The sequence below is a fragment of the Heterodontus francisci genome, chromosome 43, assembly GCF_036365525.1.
Source record: "Heterodontus francisci isolate sHetFra1 chromosome 43, sHetFra1.hap1, whole genome shotgun sequence".
In the NCBI taxonomy this organism is placed as follows: Eukaryota; Metazoa; Chordata; class Chondrichthyes; order Heterodontiformes; family Heterodontidae; genus Heterodontus; species Heterodontus francisci.
The window spans coordinates 24,817,181-24,837,917 of NC_090413.1; the positions used below are offsets into that span (position 1 = coordinate 24,817,181).

Consider the following 20,737-nt stretch of genomic DNA (forward strand, 5'->3'; position numbering starts at 1 on the left):
TTTGAGTGAGGAGCTACATGTTGGTAATCCTTTTCTTCTGCACAATAAATGTGGAACTGAGTAAAGATAGGCTTCAGCATTACTCTTCCATAACCAGCTTTCTGGAGTTTAACTGGCTAGGCCAGTATTTATTGCCCATCCCTAATTGCCCTTGAGAAGGTGGTGGTGAGCCGCCTTCTTCAACTGCTTCAGTCTATTAGGAAGGGAGTTCCAGGATTTTGTCCCAGTGACAGTGAAGGAACGGCGATATAGTGCCAAGTCAGGATGGTGTGTGACTTGGAGGGGATCTTGCAGGTGGTGGTGTTCCCATATGCCTATTGTCCTTGTCCTTCTAGGTGGTAGAGGTCACTGATTTGAACGATACTGTTGACAGAGACTTGGCACTTTGCTGCCGTGCATCTTGTAGATAGTGTTGTAGGTGTGTGATGATTGCGAGAGGACAGTAGAATACAAGATTATTTAAAACACCAACTGAACCAGCAGTCACACTTAAAGACATGTCATTCCATATTGTTATGACCTCAGTAGAGATCATTAACTTTAAAGCAAGAGATATGAACTCCCCAGACCAATTAAAGAATTACACAAGATTTCATGTTTTAAGACTTTTACTATAACGACTAAACTAAAAGTCAACATTAACTAAACAGTACTTATTAGGTAGCTACTACACTGAATTATAGAGAAAGGTATTTCCCATTATTAACACACTTGAAAACTCCACACCACATTTATAAATTACACAGTGTTCTCATCGTATCGGTATCTTTGCAGTTAAAAGTTCTAAACTCCTCCTAGTTGCAATGGGTTGGATCTCCCAGCCCTTAACAAAGCTAATGTCCACTTTGCTCACTTTTTCCAAGCACACTTGAATGGTCTTCCGTTCATAAGGCAATCTCTGCTGACCCTGTTTGTCTATTCTCCTCCACAAACCTCGAGCCTTCAAACCAGGTTCAAATCTTAGCAACAAGAACAAGAAATACTGGAATCACTCAGCAGGTCTGGCAGCATCTGTGGAAAGAGAAGAAGAGTTAACGTTTCGGGTCAGTGACCCTTCTTCGGAACTGACAAATATTAGAAAAGTCACAGATTATAAGCAAGTGAGGTGGGGGTGGGGCAAGAGATAACAAAGGAGAAGGTGCAGATTGGACCAGGCCACATAGCTGACCAAAAGGTCACGGAGCAAAGGCAAACAATATGTTAATGGTGTGTTGAAAGACAAAGCATTAGTACAGATTAGGTGTGAATACACTTAGCATCCTTTCGCTGTGTCATTGTTCTGTGAGTGGTTGTTTTCTCTGTCTGTCTTCCGAGGCTGTGCAGCTCCTGCTGATTTCTTCATGTCTTCCTTTCTTCCTTACAGCCTACAGACTGAGCAAAACCTGTTGAATTTGACCAAAACAAAAGTTTTCCTTTTACACGATTCCGAGTCCATAAGTCTGGCCATATCAAAACCACCTGGGCCTTCCTTGTTTCCAGGTGATAGCAATAGCAACTCAAATTTTCATTTACAGAGCCCTTAGCTCAATGTTTATGATGTGAGAGTCTGAGACGGCGAAACCCATTATCCATCAGGTGTTACAACCTTGCACTCTGCTTTCAAAAGGGTCTTTCACAGAATAATAGTGCAGAAGAGGCCCTTTGGCCCATCGAGTCTGCACCGATGCATTAAAGACACCTGACCTGTCTACCTAATCCCATTTGCCAACACCTGCCCATAGTCTTTGATCTGGGTTTCTTGTTTGCATGATAACCAAGATCCCTGGCTTGTTTCCGGGCAGACTTGGTGTGAGGTCACATGAATCCACCAAATTCTTTTTACACTGCATTAAAGATCACAGTTTTATAAAACATCACCATCTACAAAGTCTGTCGTTGCTAACAATATGCATGGGGATGATGATAGTCACTCCAGTCAAACATTCATAAATGTGGGGAAAAAGAAAATGAAATTTAAAAATTTAGGGATTGTCATTTTAGGATCACTCTTTACAGCTTTGAAATTCATTGTGTCGCTTCATGCATTGTAAAGTGAACACGTCAACCTTTCTAAAATAAAGATTGTGACACCTTTTCTGAATTATAACTGTACCTTTTTCCAGGAATATGTGTTGCTCAGCCTTATGAACTAACAGTGCAGAAGGACTTTTTCATTGACCTTCGCCTTCCATATTCTGTCGTTCGTAATGAACAAGTGGAGATCAGAGCAATCCTGTACAATTATGATGAAGAGGATATTAAAGTACGTTTAGCAATGTATTTATTGTCATCAATGCATCCTTACTTACCTTCTTTACAGGGAGAGGTATCCATTTTTTATTCACAGAATGTAGCTGTTGCTCCTAAGGCAAGCATTTATTGCCTATCCCTAATTGTCCTTGAGAAGGTGATGGTGAGCCACCTTCTTGCAGTACAGTTGAATGGCTGCAGAGGGCAGTCAATGACTTTGCTAGGGTCTGGAGTCACATGTAGGCCAGATTGGGTAAGGATGGCAGATTTCCTTCCTTAAAGGCCATTAGTGAATCAGATGGGTGTTCATGACAAAGACGGTAGTTTCATAGTCACCATTACGATACTAGCTTTTTATTCCAGATTTATTTAATTAATTGAGGAGGGCCCCAACCATGGCCCACCCGCCCTCACTGCACAGCACTTGCCCCTCCCCCCACCCCCAACCAACTCCCTTTGCCTTGCCGGGGCCCAGCCGATTCCTGGCGAGGCTCCAAAACCGAACTGTCTTCCGGGGCCGATGACCATGATCCTGCTGTGGCTGAGTGCAGTCCCAGCAGTGGCCACCACTCCCAGTGGTGCTGCTGGCACTGAAAACTGCCAGCCCGCTGATTGTCCAGCTGTTCAATTAGGTGGGACCTCTTACCTCAGAGGTGGAAGTCCTGCCCACGTCCAAATAAGGGCCTGGGGAGCGAAAAATCACGGCGTGGCTCCCCAGGCCTGGTAGAGGTGGGCTCGCCACCAACTTTTTGGTCCGTGTGCAGGACCTCCCGCCCAACGTAAAATTCTGGTCCATGTCTCCGGATCATTAGTCCAAGCCTCTGGATTACTAACATAGCCACTATGCTACCGTACCCCTAAAGATAATGATCCCTAAAATGCTATCGGAGTTTCAGGCATAAATTCACTGAGACACCAGTGTAATCTCCAAAGAAGTGGGGAGTCCTTAGTTAGGTCAGACTTCTGCCATTTCTGCCTTGTAAGGGATGCAACTTCCTAATCAGGTGTTCAACAAGATCAAATTGAATTTATATAGTATCTTTAACAAAGAGCAATGTCCCAAGGTGAATCACAGAAGTGTAATCAGACAAAAATGGATGAACATACGAACACACGAATTAAGAGGAGGAGTAGGCCACTCGCCCCCTTGAGCCTGCTCCACATTCAATAAGTTCATGGCTGAACTGATTACTCCACATTCCTGCCTACTCCCAATAACCTTCCACCCCCTTGCTTATCAAGAATCTATCTACCTCTGCCTTAAAAATGTTCAAAGGCTCTGCTTCCATTGCCTTTTGAGGAAGAGAGTTCTAAAGACTCACGACCCTCTGAGAGAAAAGATTTCTCCTCATCTCTGTTTTAAATGGGTGACCCCTTATTTTTAAACAGTGACCCCTAGTTTGAGATTCTCCCACAAGGGGAAACATCCTTTCCATATCCACCCTGTCAAGGCCCCTCAGGATCTTATATGTTTCAATCAAGTTGCCTCTTACTCTTCTAAACTCCAACGGATACAAGCCTAGTCTGTCCATCTTTTCTCATAAGACAACCTGCCCATTCCAGGTATTAGTCTAGTAAACCTTCTCTGAACTGCCTCCAACGCATTTACATCCTTCCTTAAATAAGGAGACCAATACTGAGAATGCTGTGAAGCTAAAGAAGGAGATATTTAGGGGGTGGTGGGTTTAAGAAGTGTCAAAGAAGGAGAGGTGAAAAGTTATGAAGAGGGTATTTCAGAGTGTAGGGCCAAGATGGTTGAAGGCTTGTCCACCAATGGTGGTGTGAAGGGAATGGAGAAAGCACAAGGGGGCAGATTCTGAGTAGCATCAATTTCTCGGAGGGTTGTAGGGTTGGCGGTGATGGCAGGGCAAGACCATGAAGCGATTTAAATATGAGGATAAGAGTTTTGAATTTAAGGCTTTGTGGGACCAGCGGCCAATGTAGATCAGTGAGCAGAGCCGGACTTGGTGCAACATAGCACAGAAGCAGCAGACGTTCGGATAAACTGAGGTTCATGGAGAATGGAGGATAAGATGCTTGCCAGGAATGCATTGGAATAATTGAGTGTGGAGGTGGTAAAGGCATGTTTCAGCCTTGGATATCGGACAAGCAGTCTGGTAGAAGGGTCAAGTGAGGTGATGGAGAGGTAGATCACTGGACATGTGGACCCTGACCCCATATCTGCAGGAAGAGAACCAATTTGCTGGAGATGCTGTGGCTATGCTTAGATAGATAAAAAATGGAACCAAGCAAGGGCATAGAGTCATACAGCACAGAAACAGGCCATTTGGCCCATCGTGTCTGTGCCGGCCATCAAGCACCTACCTATTCTAATCCCATTTTCCAGCACTTGGCCCGTAGCCTTGTATGCTATGGTGTTTCAAGTGCTCATCTAAATACTTCTTAAATGTTGTGAGGGTTCCTGCCTCTACCTAATCTTCAGGCAGTGCGTTCCTGATTCCAACCACCCTCTGGGTGAAAAATGTTTTCCTCAATTCCCCTCTAAACCTCCTGCCCCATACCTTAAATCTATGCCCCCGGTCATTGACACCTCCGCTGAGGGAAAAAGTTTCTTCCTCATAATTTTATATACCTCAATCATGTGCCCTCTCAGCCTTCTCTGCTCGAAGGAAAACAACCCTAGCCTTTTCAGTCTCTCTTCATAGCTGAAATGCTCCAGCCCAGGCAACATCCTGGTGAATCTCCTCTGCACCCTCTCCAGTGCAATCAGATCCTTCCTATAGTGTGGTGCCCAGAACCGTACACAGTACTCCAGCTGTGGCCTAACTAGCGTTTTATACAGCTCCATCATAACCTGCCTGCTCTTATATTCTGTGCCTTGGCTAATAAAGGCAAGTATCCCATATGCCTTCCTAACCACCTTATCTACTTGTACTGCTCCCTTCAGTGATCTATGGACAAGTACACCAAGGTCCCTCTGACCCTCTGTACTTCCTAGGGCCCTACCATCCATTGTATATTCCCTTGCCTTGTTGGTCCTCTCAAAATCAATCACCTCACATTTCTCAGGATTAAATTCCATTTGCCACAGCTCCACCCATCTTACCAGCCCATCTATATCGTCTTGTACTCTAAAGCTTTCTTCCTCACTATTTACGACATTATCAATTTTCGTGTCATCTGCGAACTTACTGATCATACCTCCTCGATTCACGTCCAAATCATTAATATACACTACAAACAGCAAGGGTCCCAGCACCGATCCCTGCGGTACACCACTGGTCACAGGCTTCCACTTGCAGAAAAAACCCTCGACCATCACCCTCTGCCTCCTGCCACTAAGCCAATTTTGGATCCATTTTGCCAAATTGCCCTGGATCCCATGGGATCTTACCTTCTTAACCAATCTCCTATCCGGGACATTATCAAAAGCCTTACTGAAGTCCATGTCGACTACATCAACTGCTTTACCCTCATCTACACATCTAGTCACCTCCTTGAAAAATTCAATCGAGTTAGTTAGACATGATCTCCCCCTGACAAAGCCATGCTGACTATCCCTGATTAATCCCTGCCTTTCCAAATGGAGATTAATCCTGTCCCTCAGAATATTTTCCAATAGTTTCCCAACCACTGATGTTAGACTCACCGGCCTTAATTACCTGGTTTATCCTTGCTACCCTTCTTGAATAATGGTACCACATTCACTGTCCTCCAGTCCTCTGGCACCTCTCCCGTGGCCAGAGAGGATTTGAAAATTTGTGACAGAGCCCCTGCAATCTCCTCCCTTGCCTCACATAGCAGCCTGGGATACATCACATCTGGGCCTGGGGATTTATCCACTTTTAAGCCCGATAAAGCAGCTAATACTTCCTCCCTTTCAATACTAACATGTTCAAGTATATCACAGTCCCCCTCCCTGATCTCTACACCTACATCGTCCTCCTCCATAGTGAACACAGATGAAAAGTAATCATTTAAAACCTCACCTATATCCTCTGGCTCCACACACAGATTGCCGCTTTGGTCCCTAATGGGCCCTACTCTTTCCCTGGTTATCCTCTTGCCCTTAATATATACTTATAAAATGCCATAGAATTTTCCTTTATCTTGCTCGCCACTGTTTTTTCATGTCCCCTCTTCGCTCTTCTAATTACTTTTTTAGGTACCTCCCCCCCACACTTCTATACTCCTCTGGGGCCTCCACTGTTTTCAGCCCTCTGACTCTGCCATAAGCCTCCTTTTTTTTCCTGATCCAGTCCTCTATATCCCTTGACGTCCAGAGTTTCCTGGACTTGTTGGTCCGACCCTTCACCTTAACGGGTACATGTTGGCTCTGAACTCTCACGATTACCTCTTTGAATGATTCCCACTGGTCTTGTGTAGACTTTCCTACAAGTAGCTGCTCCCAGTCCACTTTGGCCAGATGCTGTTTTATCATACTAAAATCAGCCTTACCCCAATTCAGTACCTTTATTTCCGGTCCGTCTTTGTCCTTTTCCATAACTACCTTAAACCTTAGTTATGGTCACTATCCCCGAAATGCACCCCCATTGACACTTCTACCACTTGTCCAGCTTCATTCCCTCGGATTAGATCCAGTACCGCCCCTTTTCTTGTCGGACTTTCTACGTACTGGCTCAAAAAGCTCTCCTGTATGCATTTTAAGAATTCTATCCCCTTTCAGCCTTTTGCACTAAGACTATCCCAGTTGATAATAGGGAAGTGGAAATCTCCTACTATTATTACCCTATTATTTTTACATCTCTCTGATTTGCCTACATATCTGCTCCTCTATCTCTCCCTGACTGTTTGAGACCTGTAGTACACTCCCAGCCAAGTGATTGCCCCCTTTTTGTTTTTAAGTTCTACCCATATGGCCTCATTTGAGGAGCCTTCCAAGATATCATCCCTCCTTACTGCAGTAATTGACTCCTTGATCAACGGTGCAATACCACCTCCTCTTTTACCTCCGCCCCTATCATGCCCGAAGAGTCTATACCCTGGAATATTGAGCTGTCACTCCTGCCCCTCCCTCAACCATGTCTCTTTAAAGCAATAATATCATAATCCCATGTGTTAATCAATGCCCTCAATTCATCTGCCTTATTACTAAGACTCCTTGCATTAAAATAGATGCAATCCAGCCTTGCATTTTTCACTTGTGCCTTAACAGGTCGATATTTGCTTTGTCTTCCAGACTGACTCTGTTTCTCTTCTATATTTGACTGTGCATCACCCCTTACTGTACCTCCACTCTGTATCCCATCCCCCTGCCAAATTAGTTTAACCCCCTCCCCCGCCCCTCCCCCAACAGCACTAGCAAACCTCCCAGCAAGGATGTTGGTCCCGTTCTGGTTCAGGTGCAACCCGTCCAACTTGTACAGGTCCCACCTTTGCCAGAACCAGGTCCCAGCGATCCAAGAAACTAAAGCCCTCCCTCCTGCACCATCTCCTCAGCCACTTATTCATCTGCTGTATTCTTCTATTCCTACACTCGCTAGCACGTGGCACTGGGAGTAAACCAGAGATTACAACCTTTGAGGTCCTGCTTTTTAATCTGATACCTAGCTCCCTAAATTCTTGTTGCAGGACCTCATACCTCTTTCTACCTATGTCATTGGTACCAAAGTGTACCACGACCTCTGACTGTTCACCCTCCCCCTTCAGAATATCCAGTAGCCACTCTGTGACATCCTTGACCCTAGCACCAGGGAGGCAACGTCCCATCCTGGGGTCACCTTTGCAGCCGCAGAAATGCCTATCTGTACCCTTTACGATAGAATCCCCTATCACTCCAGCTCTCCCACTCCTTTTCCTCCCCTTCTATGCAGCTGAGCCACCTGTGGTGCCACAGACTTGGCTCTTGCTGCATTCCCCTGAGACACTATCTCCCCTAACAGTATCCAAAGTGGAAAATCTGTTAGAAAGTGAGATGGACCCAGGGGACTCCTGCACTACCTGCCTAGTTCTTCTACTCTGCCTGGCTGTCATCCATTCCCTTTCTGTCTGAGCAGTCTTTACCGGTGGTGTGACCACCTCCCTGTACCTGCTATCCACGATGATCTGAGACTCATGGATGCTCCACAATGTCTCCAGCCGCTGCTCCAGATCCGAAACGCGGATTTCAAGTAGCTACAGCTGGAGAAACCTCCTGCACGTGTTTGCCCTGAACACTGGAAGTGTCCCTGACTTCCCACATTGCACAGGAGGAGCACTCCACATTGCCGAGCTGCCCTGCCCTGCCATGACTTACCCTTAATTTATACCCTTAAATTGCACAACAATTAGATTAGTCCCACTGTGCTGACAATAGAGGAGAGGTGTTGGAGGATGGTATGGTGCACTGTATCAAAGGCTGGAGGGAGGTTGATAAAGCCAAGGAGGAAGAATGTACCATTCTCCCAGTCACAGAGAATGTTATTTGTGACTTTCATTAGGGTTGTTCCGACACTGTTAACACAGGCCAAAAGTTGATTGGATAGATTCAAATATGATATTGTGGGAAAGATGAGTATGGATTTTGGGAGACAGCATGCTCAAAGTCTTTGGAGAGGCAAGGGAGGTTGGAGATGGACGGCAAGAACAGATGGGTTGAGGGTGTTGCCCCTATTGAGAAACCCGCATGGCCCCATGCAACTGTGTTGCAGTATCAGGGACCCACAAACTGTGGCTGGAGTCAGTGCTCAAGCGTACTAGCTTATGCAATACTGGCTCGTGGCATATTGGGGGCAATTTATATTTTTATCCATAGCATAACGTCTTAACAAAGTAGGTAAAAATGAATCTAGCACCATGGATCTCTTTATAGTTGGTTTCAAGCTCAGGAGCACCAAGAAATGAACGTGGTGTCTCCGTGAGAAAGCAGCATATCAAAATTAGAAACTCCAAAACTGTTTTACAATTTACAAATGTCAGTTTCCAAGTGATGCTAATTTTTATTCAGTAATAGCAAATCCCATGTAGTGCTGGTAGCAATATGATGCTGTTATGTAAGGGTACAAGCATTAGACCATGTAATCTGCAGCTAATGTTCAGTTGTGTATCGCTTAACTGTTGTTCCTCAAACAACAACATTGCTTTTTGTTGAGCTTGCTGTATGCAAATTGGCTGCCACTTTCCCTTGCGTTGCAGCAGTGTCTACCCTTCAATGGTACCTCATTGGTTGTAGAGTGCTTAGGGACATCTAATGGTCATGAAAGGCGCTATATAAATACAAATTTTTCTTTTTTAATGTCTCTTTAAGATAACGACTGTATTTTTGGGTCAATTAAAGATTAATTGCTCTTGTGCTGGGTCAGGTAATCACTCTGGCTTAACTTCCTTTTTACATTAATGCCAAAGCTGTGATTTCTTTTCCCCCCTATTTAACTGAAATCCACATAATGTCAGCAGGGTGGGGTTTTTTTTTTTGCACCTAACATGTATCCTGCTGCTGACTGTAACAAATTTTTCAGGGTTTGCCTCACTTGGAAAATATTGACAGGAGAGGAAAATCACTGCTGCAGGCCTCGGGAGCTGCAGGTACTCTAGGCCTCGGGAGCTGCAGACCTCGGGAGCTGCAGGTACTCTAGGCCTCGGGTGCTGCAGACCTCGGGAGCTGCAGGTACTCTAGGCCTCAGGAGCTGCAGGTACTCTAGGCCTCGGGTGCTGCAGACCTCGGGAGCTGCAGGTACTCTAGGCCTCGGGAGCTGCAGGTACTCTAGGCCTCGGGAGCTGCAGGTACTCTAGGCCTCGGATGCTGCAGACCTCGGGAGCTGCAGGTACTCTAGGCCTCGGGAGCTGCAGGTACTCTAGGCCTCGGGTGCTGCAGACCTCGGGAGCTGCAGGTACTCTAGGCCTCGGGAGCTGCAGGTACTCTAGGCCTCGGGTGCTGCAGACCTCGGGAGCTGCAGGTACTCTAGGCCTCGGGAGCTGCAGGTACTCTAGGCCTCGGGTGCTGCAGACCTCGGGAGCTGCAGGTACTCTAGGCCTCGAGCGCTGCAGGCCTCGGGAGCTGCAGGTACTCTAGGCCTCAAGTGCTGCAGGCCTCGGGAGCTGCAGGTTCTCCTGGCCTCGATTGCTGCAGGCCTTGGGAGGTGCAGGCCTCGGGTGCTGCAGGTACTTTAAGCCTCGAGTGCTGCAGACCTCGGGTGCTGCAGGTACTCTAGGCCTCGGGTGCTGCAGGTAATCTAGGCCTCAGGTGCTGCAGGCCTTGCGTGCTGCAGGTACTCTAGGTCTCGTGTGCTGCAGGTACTCTAAGCCTCAAGTGCTGCAGGTACTCTCGGCCTCGTGTGCTGCAGATACTCGGGTGCTGCAGGTACTCTAGGCCTCGGGTGCTGCAAGTACTCTAAGCCTCGGGTGCTGCAGGTACTCTAGGCCTCGGGAGCTGCAGGTACTCCAGGCCTCGGGTGCAGCAGACCTCGGGAGTTGCAAGTACTCCAGGCCTCGGGTGCTGAAGAATTTCCAGGCTTCAGGTGCTGGTTGTCTTTGGATGTTTTACTACTTTAAAGGTGTTATATAAAGATATGTTGTTGAAAAGCTTGGCCAAACACACTGCTTGCTTTTCAAGCAGCTCAGAGGCAGCCTCTTCCTCCTGTAGCAGCAGGCCTCTGTGGCCATTGCAATTGGTTTATAGCCCCAGTTCTGATCTGAGATTTGCCCTCCGCACCATGCATTATTCTCTTGCTAAGATGACGCTGTGTGAATTTAAACCACCAAGTTTACACATATACTCGCAGTCAATCACAGTTTAATCGCTCAAGGAGCGTGGAAAATAGATTTTTCAGTCTCAAGTTGCAGATCACAAGTGCGCATTGAAACAAATGAGTATGGAGTGTTGCGTCTACAATTTTTGACGTAATATAGCTGTGTATTATTAGATATAGATTCTTGACATAAATAATTCCACCTTTTAATAATTCTTTATAATTTAATTGCATTTTTAAATTCTAGGTGCGTGTAGAGATTCCTTTCAATGAGAACATCTGCAGCGGTGCAAAACCGAACAATAGATTAAAAATAACAGTTACTGTCCCTAAAAAAGGATCTGTTGCCGTGCCTTATGTGATAGTTCCATTGAATATTGGAGAAGTAGTAATTGAAGTCAAGGCCTCAGTTTATGACAGACTTGTTACTGATGGTGTGAGAAAAACCCTTCTAGTGGTGGTAAGTATGAAAGTTCTGGATGTTCTTAGCATTCATGGCACTCTAATTTAGCGATTATACAATCATAGATTGGTTTCTGCACAGAGGAGGCTATTTGGCCCTTCAAGCCCATGCCGGCTCTCTCCAAGAGCAATTTAGCTAGTTTCAATTTAGCTAGTCCCAGTCCCCTGCCCTTTCTCTGTAGCCCTGCAATTTTTTTTCCCTGCAGGTAATTATTCAATTCCCTTTTGAAAGCCATGATTGAATCTGCCTCCAACACACAGAATCAGAATCACAGAATAATACAGTGCAGAAGAGGCCCTTCGGCCCATCGAGTCTGCACCGATGCTTTAAAGCACCTGACCAGTCTACCTAATCCCATTTGCTAGCACTTGGCCCATAGCCTTGAATGTTATGACGTGCCAAGTGCTCATCCAGGTACTTTTTATAGGATGTGAGGCAACCCGCCTCTACCACCCTCCCAGGCAGGGCATTCCAGACTGTCAGAAAGTTCTTCCTCAAATCCCTCTTAAACCTCCCGCCCCTCACCTTAAGCTTGTGACCCCTCGTAACTGACCATTCAACTAAGGGGAACAGCTGCTCCCTATCCACCCTGTCCATGCCCCTCATAATCTTGTACACCTCGATCAGGTCACCCCTCAGTCTTCTCTGCTCCAGCAAAAACAACCCAAGCCTATCCAACCTCTCTTCATAGCTTAAATGTTCTCAGGCAGTGCATTCTGATCTGAACCACTCGCTGCGTAAAAATGTTTTTTCTCCTGTTGTCTTTGGTTCGTTTGACATTCACCTTAAACTGGTTTCCTCTGCTTCTCAGCCCTTCTGCCAGTGGGAACAATTTCTCTCTATCTGTTCTGTCTAGACCCTCCTGATTTTGAACACATCTATTAAATCCTCTCTCAACCTTCTCTTCTCTAAGGAGAACAACCCCAGCTTCTCCAAACTATCCACGTAGCTGAAGTCCCTCATATCTGAAACCATTCTCTTAGATCTTTTCTTTTTTTAATAAGTTAGCTCATCCTAGACTCAAATTTCTCAATTGGGATTGAATCTCTGAAACAGAACTGTGGATTGTTAGCTATATAAAAGATCTTGGTAGCAGACACCTAACTCTCAAGACGCAAACCCTAACATCTGATAGAAATCGTGGCGAATTACAAATTATGATTTTGGCCAAACAGGGAGTGGAAAATTGGGCAGGACTGTTCTAGCAGCTCGCTGGCCTCTGTCAATTCCAGGATGGCGAATGTTGAGTAAGGGCCAGATTCAGGGTGTGTGATGACACTGGTGCCAGGAATTCTGGGGGAATTGTCTTGCTCAGAATGTGTTAAGCTAGGTGTCATAGTAGCTTCAGCAAAAAAATTTAGACCCAGAAGAAACCAAACTCTATTATACTCATTGCATTCTGTTTTTTTCTTGTAGCCAGAGGGGAAAAAAATCGAACGGCCAGTGCAAACTTACGATTTGGATCCCAAAGGTTAGATCCTTGTTCACCATTAACATTCTTATAACAAGTTGTTATCAAAACATCATTAATGCTATTTTTGTTTGGTTTATGCAATAGCTTGCATTTATATTGCACCTTTAATATAGTAAAACATCCTAAGGCGTGGCACAGGAGCAATTATCAAACAAAAGTTGACACCGAACTACAGCGGTTATATACAGGGTTTTTTACAACAGTCATGGGATTATATAATATCAGTCAGGGTGCAGTAAGGGATTCATTCATTAGATAATTGGTGCATTTTACGGGAGAGCTGGAGAATTCGGCACCTTGGATTCAAGGCAGCAGCGAGAGAACTGTCCAGGTTTACAAGGTTGATGGCTTTTCAAAGTCCAGAGTGTGTTACCACATTAACATTTCATCTGAGAGACCTGTGTGCAACTGCAAGCTCAGAGTGATTGCATGGGCGAAATTCTCCTCTTTGCTAACTGTAGGATTTGAAATGGAATGAGTTAAGTTTGTAATGGCTGTGGGCTCCCGTATAATACTGACCATGATTAAGTCCAAATGGATACTTGTTTGGTAATCTGAAGATGATTCGAGCTTTGAAATAGAAGATCTGCTTGAAGGAGTTGCTTTGCTGTTCTTTGATGAGGAACACTGGCGGGGCAGAGTAGAGGGTTTGTTACCTGGATTTGACCCTTCTGTATCTGCCCCTGAAATTAATAAAGAAGAAAAGAATTTGTTAATGGGCAATGACATCATGCACCTTGAGTACAAATAATTCAGTGAAATAATCAATTTGAAGATGAGTGTTTTCAACATTAACTTGCTTAATAGTGTTGCAGTGCACACTCCAATAGCGTCATGTGAAATATAAGAAAACAGAACAGCGATCGAACATTTACAAGTCAAATGTTTTGTGGCAGTAGGAAGAAATAATTACATAATATTGCAGCACAGAAACAGGCCATTCGGCCCAGCTAGTCCATGCTGCTGTGTATGCTCCACATGAGTCTCCTCCCATCCCTCTTCATCGAACTCGATCAGTGTAACCTTCTGCACCTTTCTCCCTCATGTGTTTATCTAGCTTTCCCTAAATGCAGCTAAGCTATTCGCCTCAACTTTGCCTTGTGGCAGTGAGATCCACATTGGAACCAGTCTCTGAGTACAAAGTTTTTTCTAAATTCCTTATTGGATTTTTTGGTGACTATCTTATATTTATAGCCCCTAGTTTTGGTCTCCTCCTAAGTGGAAGCACCTTTTTCTATGCTGACCCTATTCTCTATCAGCCTCCATAAGCGTTTATCAGCTCACCCCTCAACCTTCTGTTTTCTAGAGAAAAGAGAACCCCAGCTGGTTCAATCTTTCCTGATGAGTATAACCTCTCAGTTCTGGCAGCATCCTTGTAAATCTTTTATTTACACCTTCTCAAGTGCCTCTATATCCTTTTTCTAACATGGAGACCAGAACTTTGCTCAGTAGTCTTAAGTGTGGTCTAACCAAAATTCTATACAACTTTAACGTAATTTCTCTGCTTATCAATTCTATTCCTCTAGTAAAATTTAAGCAAAACAGGGGCAACTATTTAATGTCACTAATCATTTCTCACTCTTAACCATGGGTTTCTAAATTATACCACACAGGAAAAAATAAGACTTTGATAGAGATTTAGTCAGTTTGAGCATATCTCAATAGAGGTATCTCAGAATCTTGGAGCTTTGTTCTCCATTGGTGAAAGTTTGGGAGGAAGTAAAACACTGAAATCTCGAGTAAACTTCAGGAGTTGACTACAGAGAAGACAACTAAGGTGATTTAAAAAGACAGAGGAAACAAACCCAAACCAATAGTTGTTGAGAAAATCAAAGATTTGATTAAAAGATTTTCTTTATATAAATCGATATATTCTTTCTTCAATTTAGGTCATGAACAAGTGATTAAAGTTGACCTCAAAGTGCCAGATGATGTCGTTCCAAACACAGAGCCGCTGACGTTCATCAGTGTACAAGGTACATTGATTGTGGTGTGGGATCTCTAGTGCAAATAAACCGAGACAATTTCTTGTACAGACTGAAGGGGAAAGCGCATTGCTAGATTTTATCTGGCTTGTGCATATTTGGACTATTCAAGATGGCAGAATGTGAACTTTTCATCCTTACAATAAAAATTTACTCTGGCTTTTGACACTTGAAGAGATTAAAAAGATGGGACTAAGTAGATATCTCCACCAAAGACCTGGCACAGGCGCAATGTGTCAAATGACCTCATTCTGTGTTTTGATTTTTTAAATATTGTTCAAATAAGGATATTGACTGACCAATTCCTACTGAATGCTAAGTCCATCTATTTAAAATAAAGACTCATGGGTTTATCATACTATTGAGGGCAGAGATAGCACAAAGGTCCATTCACGCTTTTTTTAACTGGTCGTTCTTTTGCAAATTATGAGAATTATTTTCAAAGTGCCTACTCAATGGATTTCAGAGTGAAAGAAATCAAAGATTTGTGGCCGTGAATGAGGGGAATTGCTTTCTGAGATTCAAAGTGTGATTAATTCCATCGATTAAACCTAACTTTGTTTTTTTTAAATATATTTAACACTGTACTTATAAGTTTATTTTGTTAACAAAACAGGAGATCTATTAGCTGAAACTATTGAAAATTCTATTGATGGAACGAAACTGAACCATCTAATTAGAGTCCCTTGTGGCTGCGGAGAGCAGAATATGGCATCAATAACCCCAGGTGTGATTGTCACAAACTTTCTGGACAAAACCCAGCAATGGGAAAAATTGGGAATGGATCGCAGAGAAACTTCACTGAAGAACATTAAACAAGGTACACATCACTATCTTCATACACAATTGTGTTCTCTTTTTGGAAATTAAATTTTGCAAGTTTATGCATATTGAGACTTTCGCTGATGATATAACATAAGTCAGGTTCAGAGGAGAGGCTACAATCTACATGACGCCAATAATGCTCATTTTGAGTGCTATAGTTTGCAACAAGGTGATACTTCAAAATCACACCGTATCTTTTTCTCATAATGCAGAGATTTCAACTTTTTTTTTGCTGAGCCTATCCTCTTCGAGGATTCATGTCCCATTCACACCCCCTCCCTTCCTACTTGTTTTTAATGAAACAGTACTTTGTAGTACCTAAGAAGACAGCTGAGCTCAATCTTATTGATTTCAACAAGTGGGGAGATAATTGAGTTACGTTCAAAATTCCATTCATTCGACAAGAATGGGGGGAGAGTAAATGATTTTCTAGGGACAATGGAGTGTTTGAGGCAATCAGTGGCAGCTGGAAGTACTGTGGTGAATAGAGGGCCATTGGCTAGGCAGTTGGAAGTTAGAAAGTGCTTTTGCATGTGACTTGGGGGAAGAATCTTTTTCCCCAAGGTTGGATACAGAAGAAGTGGGGTTAGAATGAGGCAAAGGGATATGGGTGGTGAAGAATACAGTGGTGACCATTATGATCTTATCAATGATGGAGGCTGTTGAGGCCACAACAGGTAACATGCTCAAGAGGGTGGCTGTGAACATGGGTGGGAAAGGAGAGAGAACTTTAGGGGGAATGGAATGGCTATGAATTCAAAGGCAGGTGAAGGGAGCCGAGATGGAGTTTGATGTTATTGTCGATGATCAGTCGCTTGGTGCAAAGGATTGGTGGGGAAAGGAGGGATAATATCTCAGGGTGGAAACTCAGGGTGAGAATGTAGAGGTGAGGCAAGATGGAACCAAGCTGAGGAGCTAGTAGGTGCTGTAGGAGTAGTGGGAGAGATCAAGGGTGATTTACTGCTACGAGCCACACTGCCACCATGGCAGTTTGAGTGGGCAGCTGGGGGAAAACTTAACAAGGAAAGAAGGCTTCAGTAATGAGAACAATGTCTCAGGAGCCAAGTTCTACCAAAGCCAGACTATCAATGGCAATGAAACAGTGATGCCTTGCATGTGAATATACGTAGCTATTCGGAGGAAATGCAGAGTGGGCAGTGATGGTTGATCTGCTGAAAGAGGTCCCAAGCAGCACTGATTGGAGGCAATATTTGGCAAGATTACCCTGCGTGGGTGAATTGGACAGAAGGATGGTAAAATGGAGTACTTGAGGTTGCTCCTCGTAAGGAGGCAATGATGGTGTCTCATGGAATCTTTGGAAGATTGCAAAGAGGGGCATAGAGTGTAGATCAGTGCATGTTCAAGGCAAGATTCCGACTGGGGCAGCTGTAGGGAATTAAGATTGAGGAGCACTGTTGTGCTGGGATAGTGATTGGAGGGCAAAGCATCTGAAAGGGAGCCATGAAAGATGACATCACTGGGTAGTAGGAGAGAAGGTTCTGACAAGGGCAAAAAGGAAAAAAAAATGATATGGGCTTTGATGAGGATCACCAACCAAAATGCACATGCAAATGAACTGGAGGGAATTCAGGTTACATTGACATGGCAGAGATTAAGAGAGAGGCATCCTAGTCATAATCTGACAACAGGGAGCAAAGAATAAAATGCTCACAGTTAGAGTCTGAGGCTCTGTGGTGGGATGAAGTACACTTGTAGATAGCATGGAGTCAACTTGGATCATTGATGAACTGGTATGCAGGTTTGGAGACCGACTGACAAGGAAGTGGGACCATTCAGTGGCCTTGACTGTGCTCTTGTTTTCTTTGGTTGGGATTGGCTGTGTTTGGTCAGTATTTTCTGCAGAATTTCTTTGTTTTTATTTATTTATTTATTTATTTATTTAGAGAGACAGCACTGAAACAGGCCCTTCGGCCCACTGAGTCTGTGCTGACCAAGAACCACCCATTTATACTAACCCTCCAGTAATCCCATATTCCCTACCACCTACCTACACCAGGGGCAATTTACAATGGCCAATTTACCTATCACCTGCAAGTCTTTGGTGGTGGGAGGAAACCGGAGCACCTGGCGAAAACCCACGCGGTCACAGGGAGAACTCGCAAATTCTGCATAGGCAGTACCCAGAATTGAACCCGGGCCCCTGGAGCTGTGAGGCTACAGTGCTAACCACTGCGCCACTGTGCCATTGTGGTTATTAATGTGAGGCAGTAGAAAAATCAGCAATAGGAAGACGGACCATTTCTCTCACTGCTATTGTCACAAGACAATTTAACCCGTGATGGCCAATATTTGTGCAACTTCTCCACCTGCTTGTAATGTGTGTCTGAAGACAGGGCAGCCAACAAAAGCGCAGTGATCTCCAGATCAGGAGAATTTTATAGGATGGAGCAGATAATATTTCAGAATGTAAACACGTAAAACAGAAAAGCAGAATGGGACAGGAATGGACAAGGAGATTAACGGGTAGGTAGCCTAAACTAGTTTATTCATCTTGATAAGCTGTTAAACTAGGACCTGATGCTAGTTTAGAAACAACAGACTCTCTCATGGACAAAATGTCATTTGCTCACCAAAGCTAGTGACAACATTAGATAAATGCAATTACAAATAAATGGCGCCCTACAGTTCTGTCGATAAAGCGATTCTCTTAAATTCACTTATGTCTATATTTCAGTCTATCACTGTTGATTCCGATTCAGCTCTGACAAGATAATTAACAAAAAGCTTTTGTGCAAAACATTGAGTACTTGTTACTGCATGTATTATTCAGTTACAAAATGTTTAGTCACTATCTCCAAGATTGTTCTCCAGACTAACCAATTTATGGCCAAGCCAAATCTCTTACTTATGAGCAAAGGGGCACAGACAACTTTCAAGTGACATTGGCCACTCAGGTTATCTGCCCGCAAACTGGATAGTAAATGATGTACATTGCAGTTACTGATTTTTGACATACTTGTCAAACTTGTCCTTTAATCCAATTCTCAGCAAAAAAACATTAATGACTGTTTCTAACATGATCATTGAAACATATATATTTTGACTATGTCTTCCTGACAGTTTTTACTGCAAATGCAGCACAGATTTTGTTAAGGAATCATAGATAGTTCATCATAGATGTGTTCAGGTTTGTTTTTTTCCCATTTTCTATGATTCTATTGATCACTATTTTCCCCAGCTTTTTGTGTTTCCCCCCCCCCCCCCCCCCGCCCCCCCCACATTTCTAGAGCTTTTTAGATTTTTGTTTTTTATTTGGTTTGTTTTGCACTCAGGTTACATTCAGCAACTGGCATATCGCAAGCCGGAGAGCTCTTATGCAGCATTTCCACATCGAGATGCTAGCACATGGTATGTTACAATTGAATTAAATGTTTCCTTTCCGCTTCTGGGAATCTTATATTGACATAGCTTATAGAATCTTGCTTCTGTGAAATGCCTTGGGATGTTTTACTAAGGTAAAGGGTTAATACTGAAGACAGTGAGAGAGCACCCCCCCCTCACTGTATGAGCGATGATGTAACAGTCACACTAATTTGATTTTTGAGGAAGTGACAAAGATGATTGATGAAGGAAGGGCAGTGGATGTTATCTATATGGACTTCAGTAAAGCCTTTGACAAGGTCCCTCATGGCAGACTGGTACAAAAGGGGAAGTCACACGGGATCAGAGGTGAGCTGGCAAGATGGATACAGAACTGGCTCTGTCATAGAAGACAGAGGGTAGCAGTGGAAGGGTGCTTTTCTGAATGGAGGGATGTGACTAGTGGTGTTCCGCAAGGATCAGTGCTGGGACCTTTGCTCTTTGTAGTAGATATAAATGATTTGGAGGAAAATGTAGCTGGTCTGATTAGTAAGTTTGCGGTCGACACAAAGGTTGGTGGAGTTGCGGACAGTGATGAGGATTGTCAGAGGATACAGCAGGATGTAGATCGGTTGGAGACTTGGGTGGAGAAATGGCAGATGGAGTTTAATCCGAACAAATGTGAGGTAATGCATTTTGGAAAATCTAATGCAGGTGGGAAGTATACAGTAAATGGCAGAACCCTTAGAAGTATTGACAGGCAGAGAGATCTGGGCGTACAGTTCCACAGGTCACTGAAAGTGGCAACGCAGGTGGATAAGGTAGTCAAGAAGGCATACAGCATGCTTGCCTTCATCGGTTGGGGCATAGTGTATAAAAATTGGCAAGTCATGCTGCAGCGGTACAGAACTTTAGTTAGGCCACACTTAGAATATTGCGTGCAATTCTGGTCGCCACACTACCAGAAGGACGTGGAGGCTTTGGAGTGGGTACAGAAGAGGTTTACCAGGATGTTGCCTGGTCTGGAGGGCATTAGCTATGAGGAGAGGTTGGATAAACTTGGATTGTTTTCACTGGAACGACGGAGGTGGAGGGGTGACATGATAGAGGTTTACAAAGTTATGAGCGGCATGGACAGAGTGGATAGTCAGAAGCTTTTTCCCAGGGTGGAAGAGTCAGTTACTAGGGGACATCGGTTTAAGGTGAGAGGGGCAAAGTTTAGAGGGGATGTGCGAGGCAAGTTCTTTACACAGAGGGTGGAGAGTGCCTGGAACTTGCTGCCGGGGGAGGTGGTGGAAGCAGGTACGATTGCGACGTTTAAGAGGCATCTTTACAAATACATGAATAGGATGGGAATAGAGGGGTACGGTCCCCGGAAGTGCAGAAGGTTTTAGTTTAGGCAGGCATCAAGATCGACACAGGCTTCTAGGGCCGAATGGCCTGTTCCTGTGCTGTACTGTTCTTTGTTCTTTGAGATGGGCTTATGGAGAAGAAGGATGCTAGCTTAGGTGGCTTGCAGAGAGTATAGTAACTGTAAATAATAGAGTTTTTAGTTAACCTTGACTGGAGTCTGAGACTTTCTCTGCAACACCCTGGCAATGCTACAGAAACGAAATAATGCAACAAAAGGCACCGGACAAGTACAAATGGTTGAGTCTATGACTCTAGTTGCTGCTTTTGTCTTCTTGCTAATGACACTACTGTCAAAAGTATTGTGATGCATTAATGGCAGTATCTTCTTTGGCCTCCTTGTCTCGGGAGACAATGGGTAAGCACCTAGAGGTGGTCAGTG

At 44.2% G+C, this 20,737-nt stretch overlaps 1 protein-coding gene across 1 annotated transcript in view; it reads left to right on the plus strand.

The window, feature by feature from the left end:
* LOC137355732 (complement C3-like) overlaps positions 1-20,737 on the plus strand; it is an 89,073-nt gene that overhangs the window by 37,454 nt on the left and 30,882 nt on the right. Inside the window, exons 20-25 of the mRNA XM_068021203.1 lie at positions 2,103-2,242; positions 11,125-11,337; positions 12,757-12,811; positions 14,704-14,790; positions 15,416-15,619; positions 18,918-18,993. Of these exons, the coding sequence (XP_067877304.1) occupies positions 2,103-2,242; positions 11,125-11,337; positions 12,757-12,811; positions 14,704-14,790; positions 15,416-15,619; positions 18,918-18,993 (775 nt within the window). The remainder of the gene's footprint in view (positions 1-2,102; positions 2,243-11,124; positions 11,338-12,756; positions 12,812-14,703; positions 14,791-15,415; positions 15,620-18,917; positions 18,994-20,737) is intronic.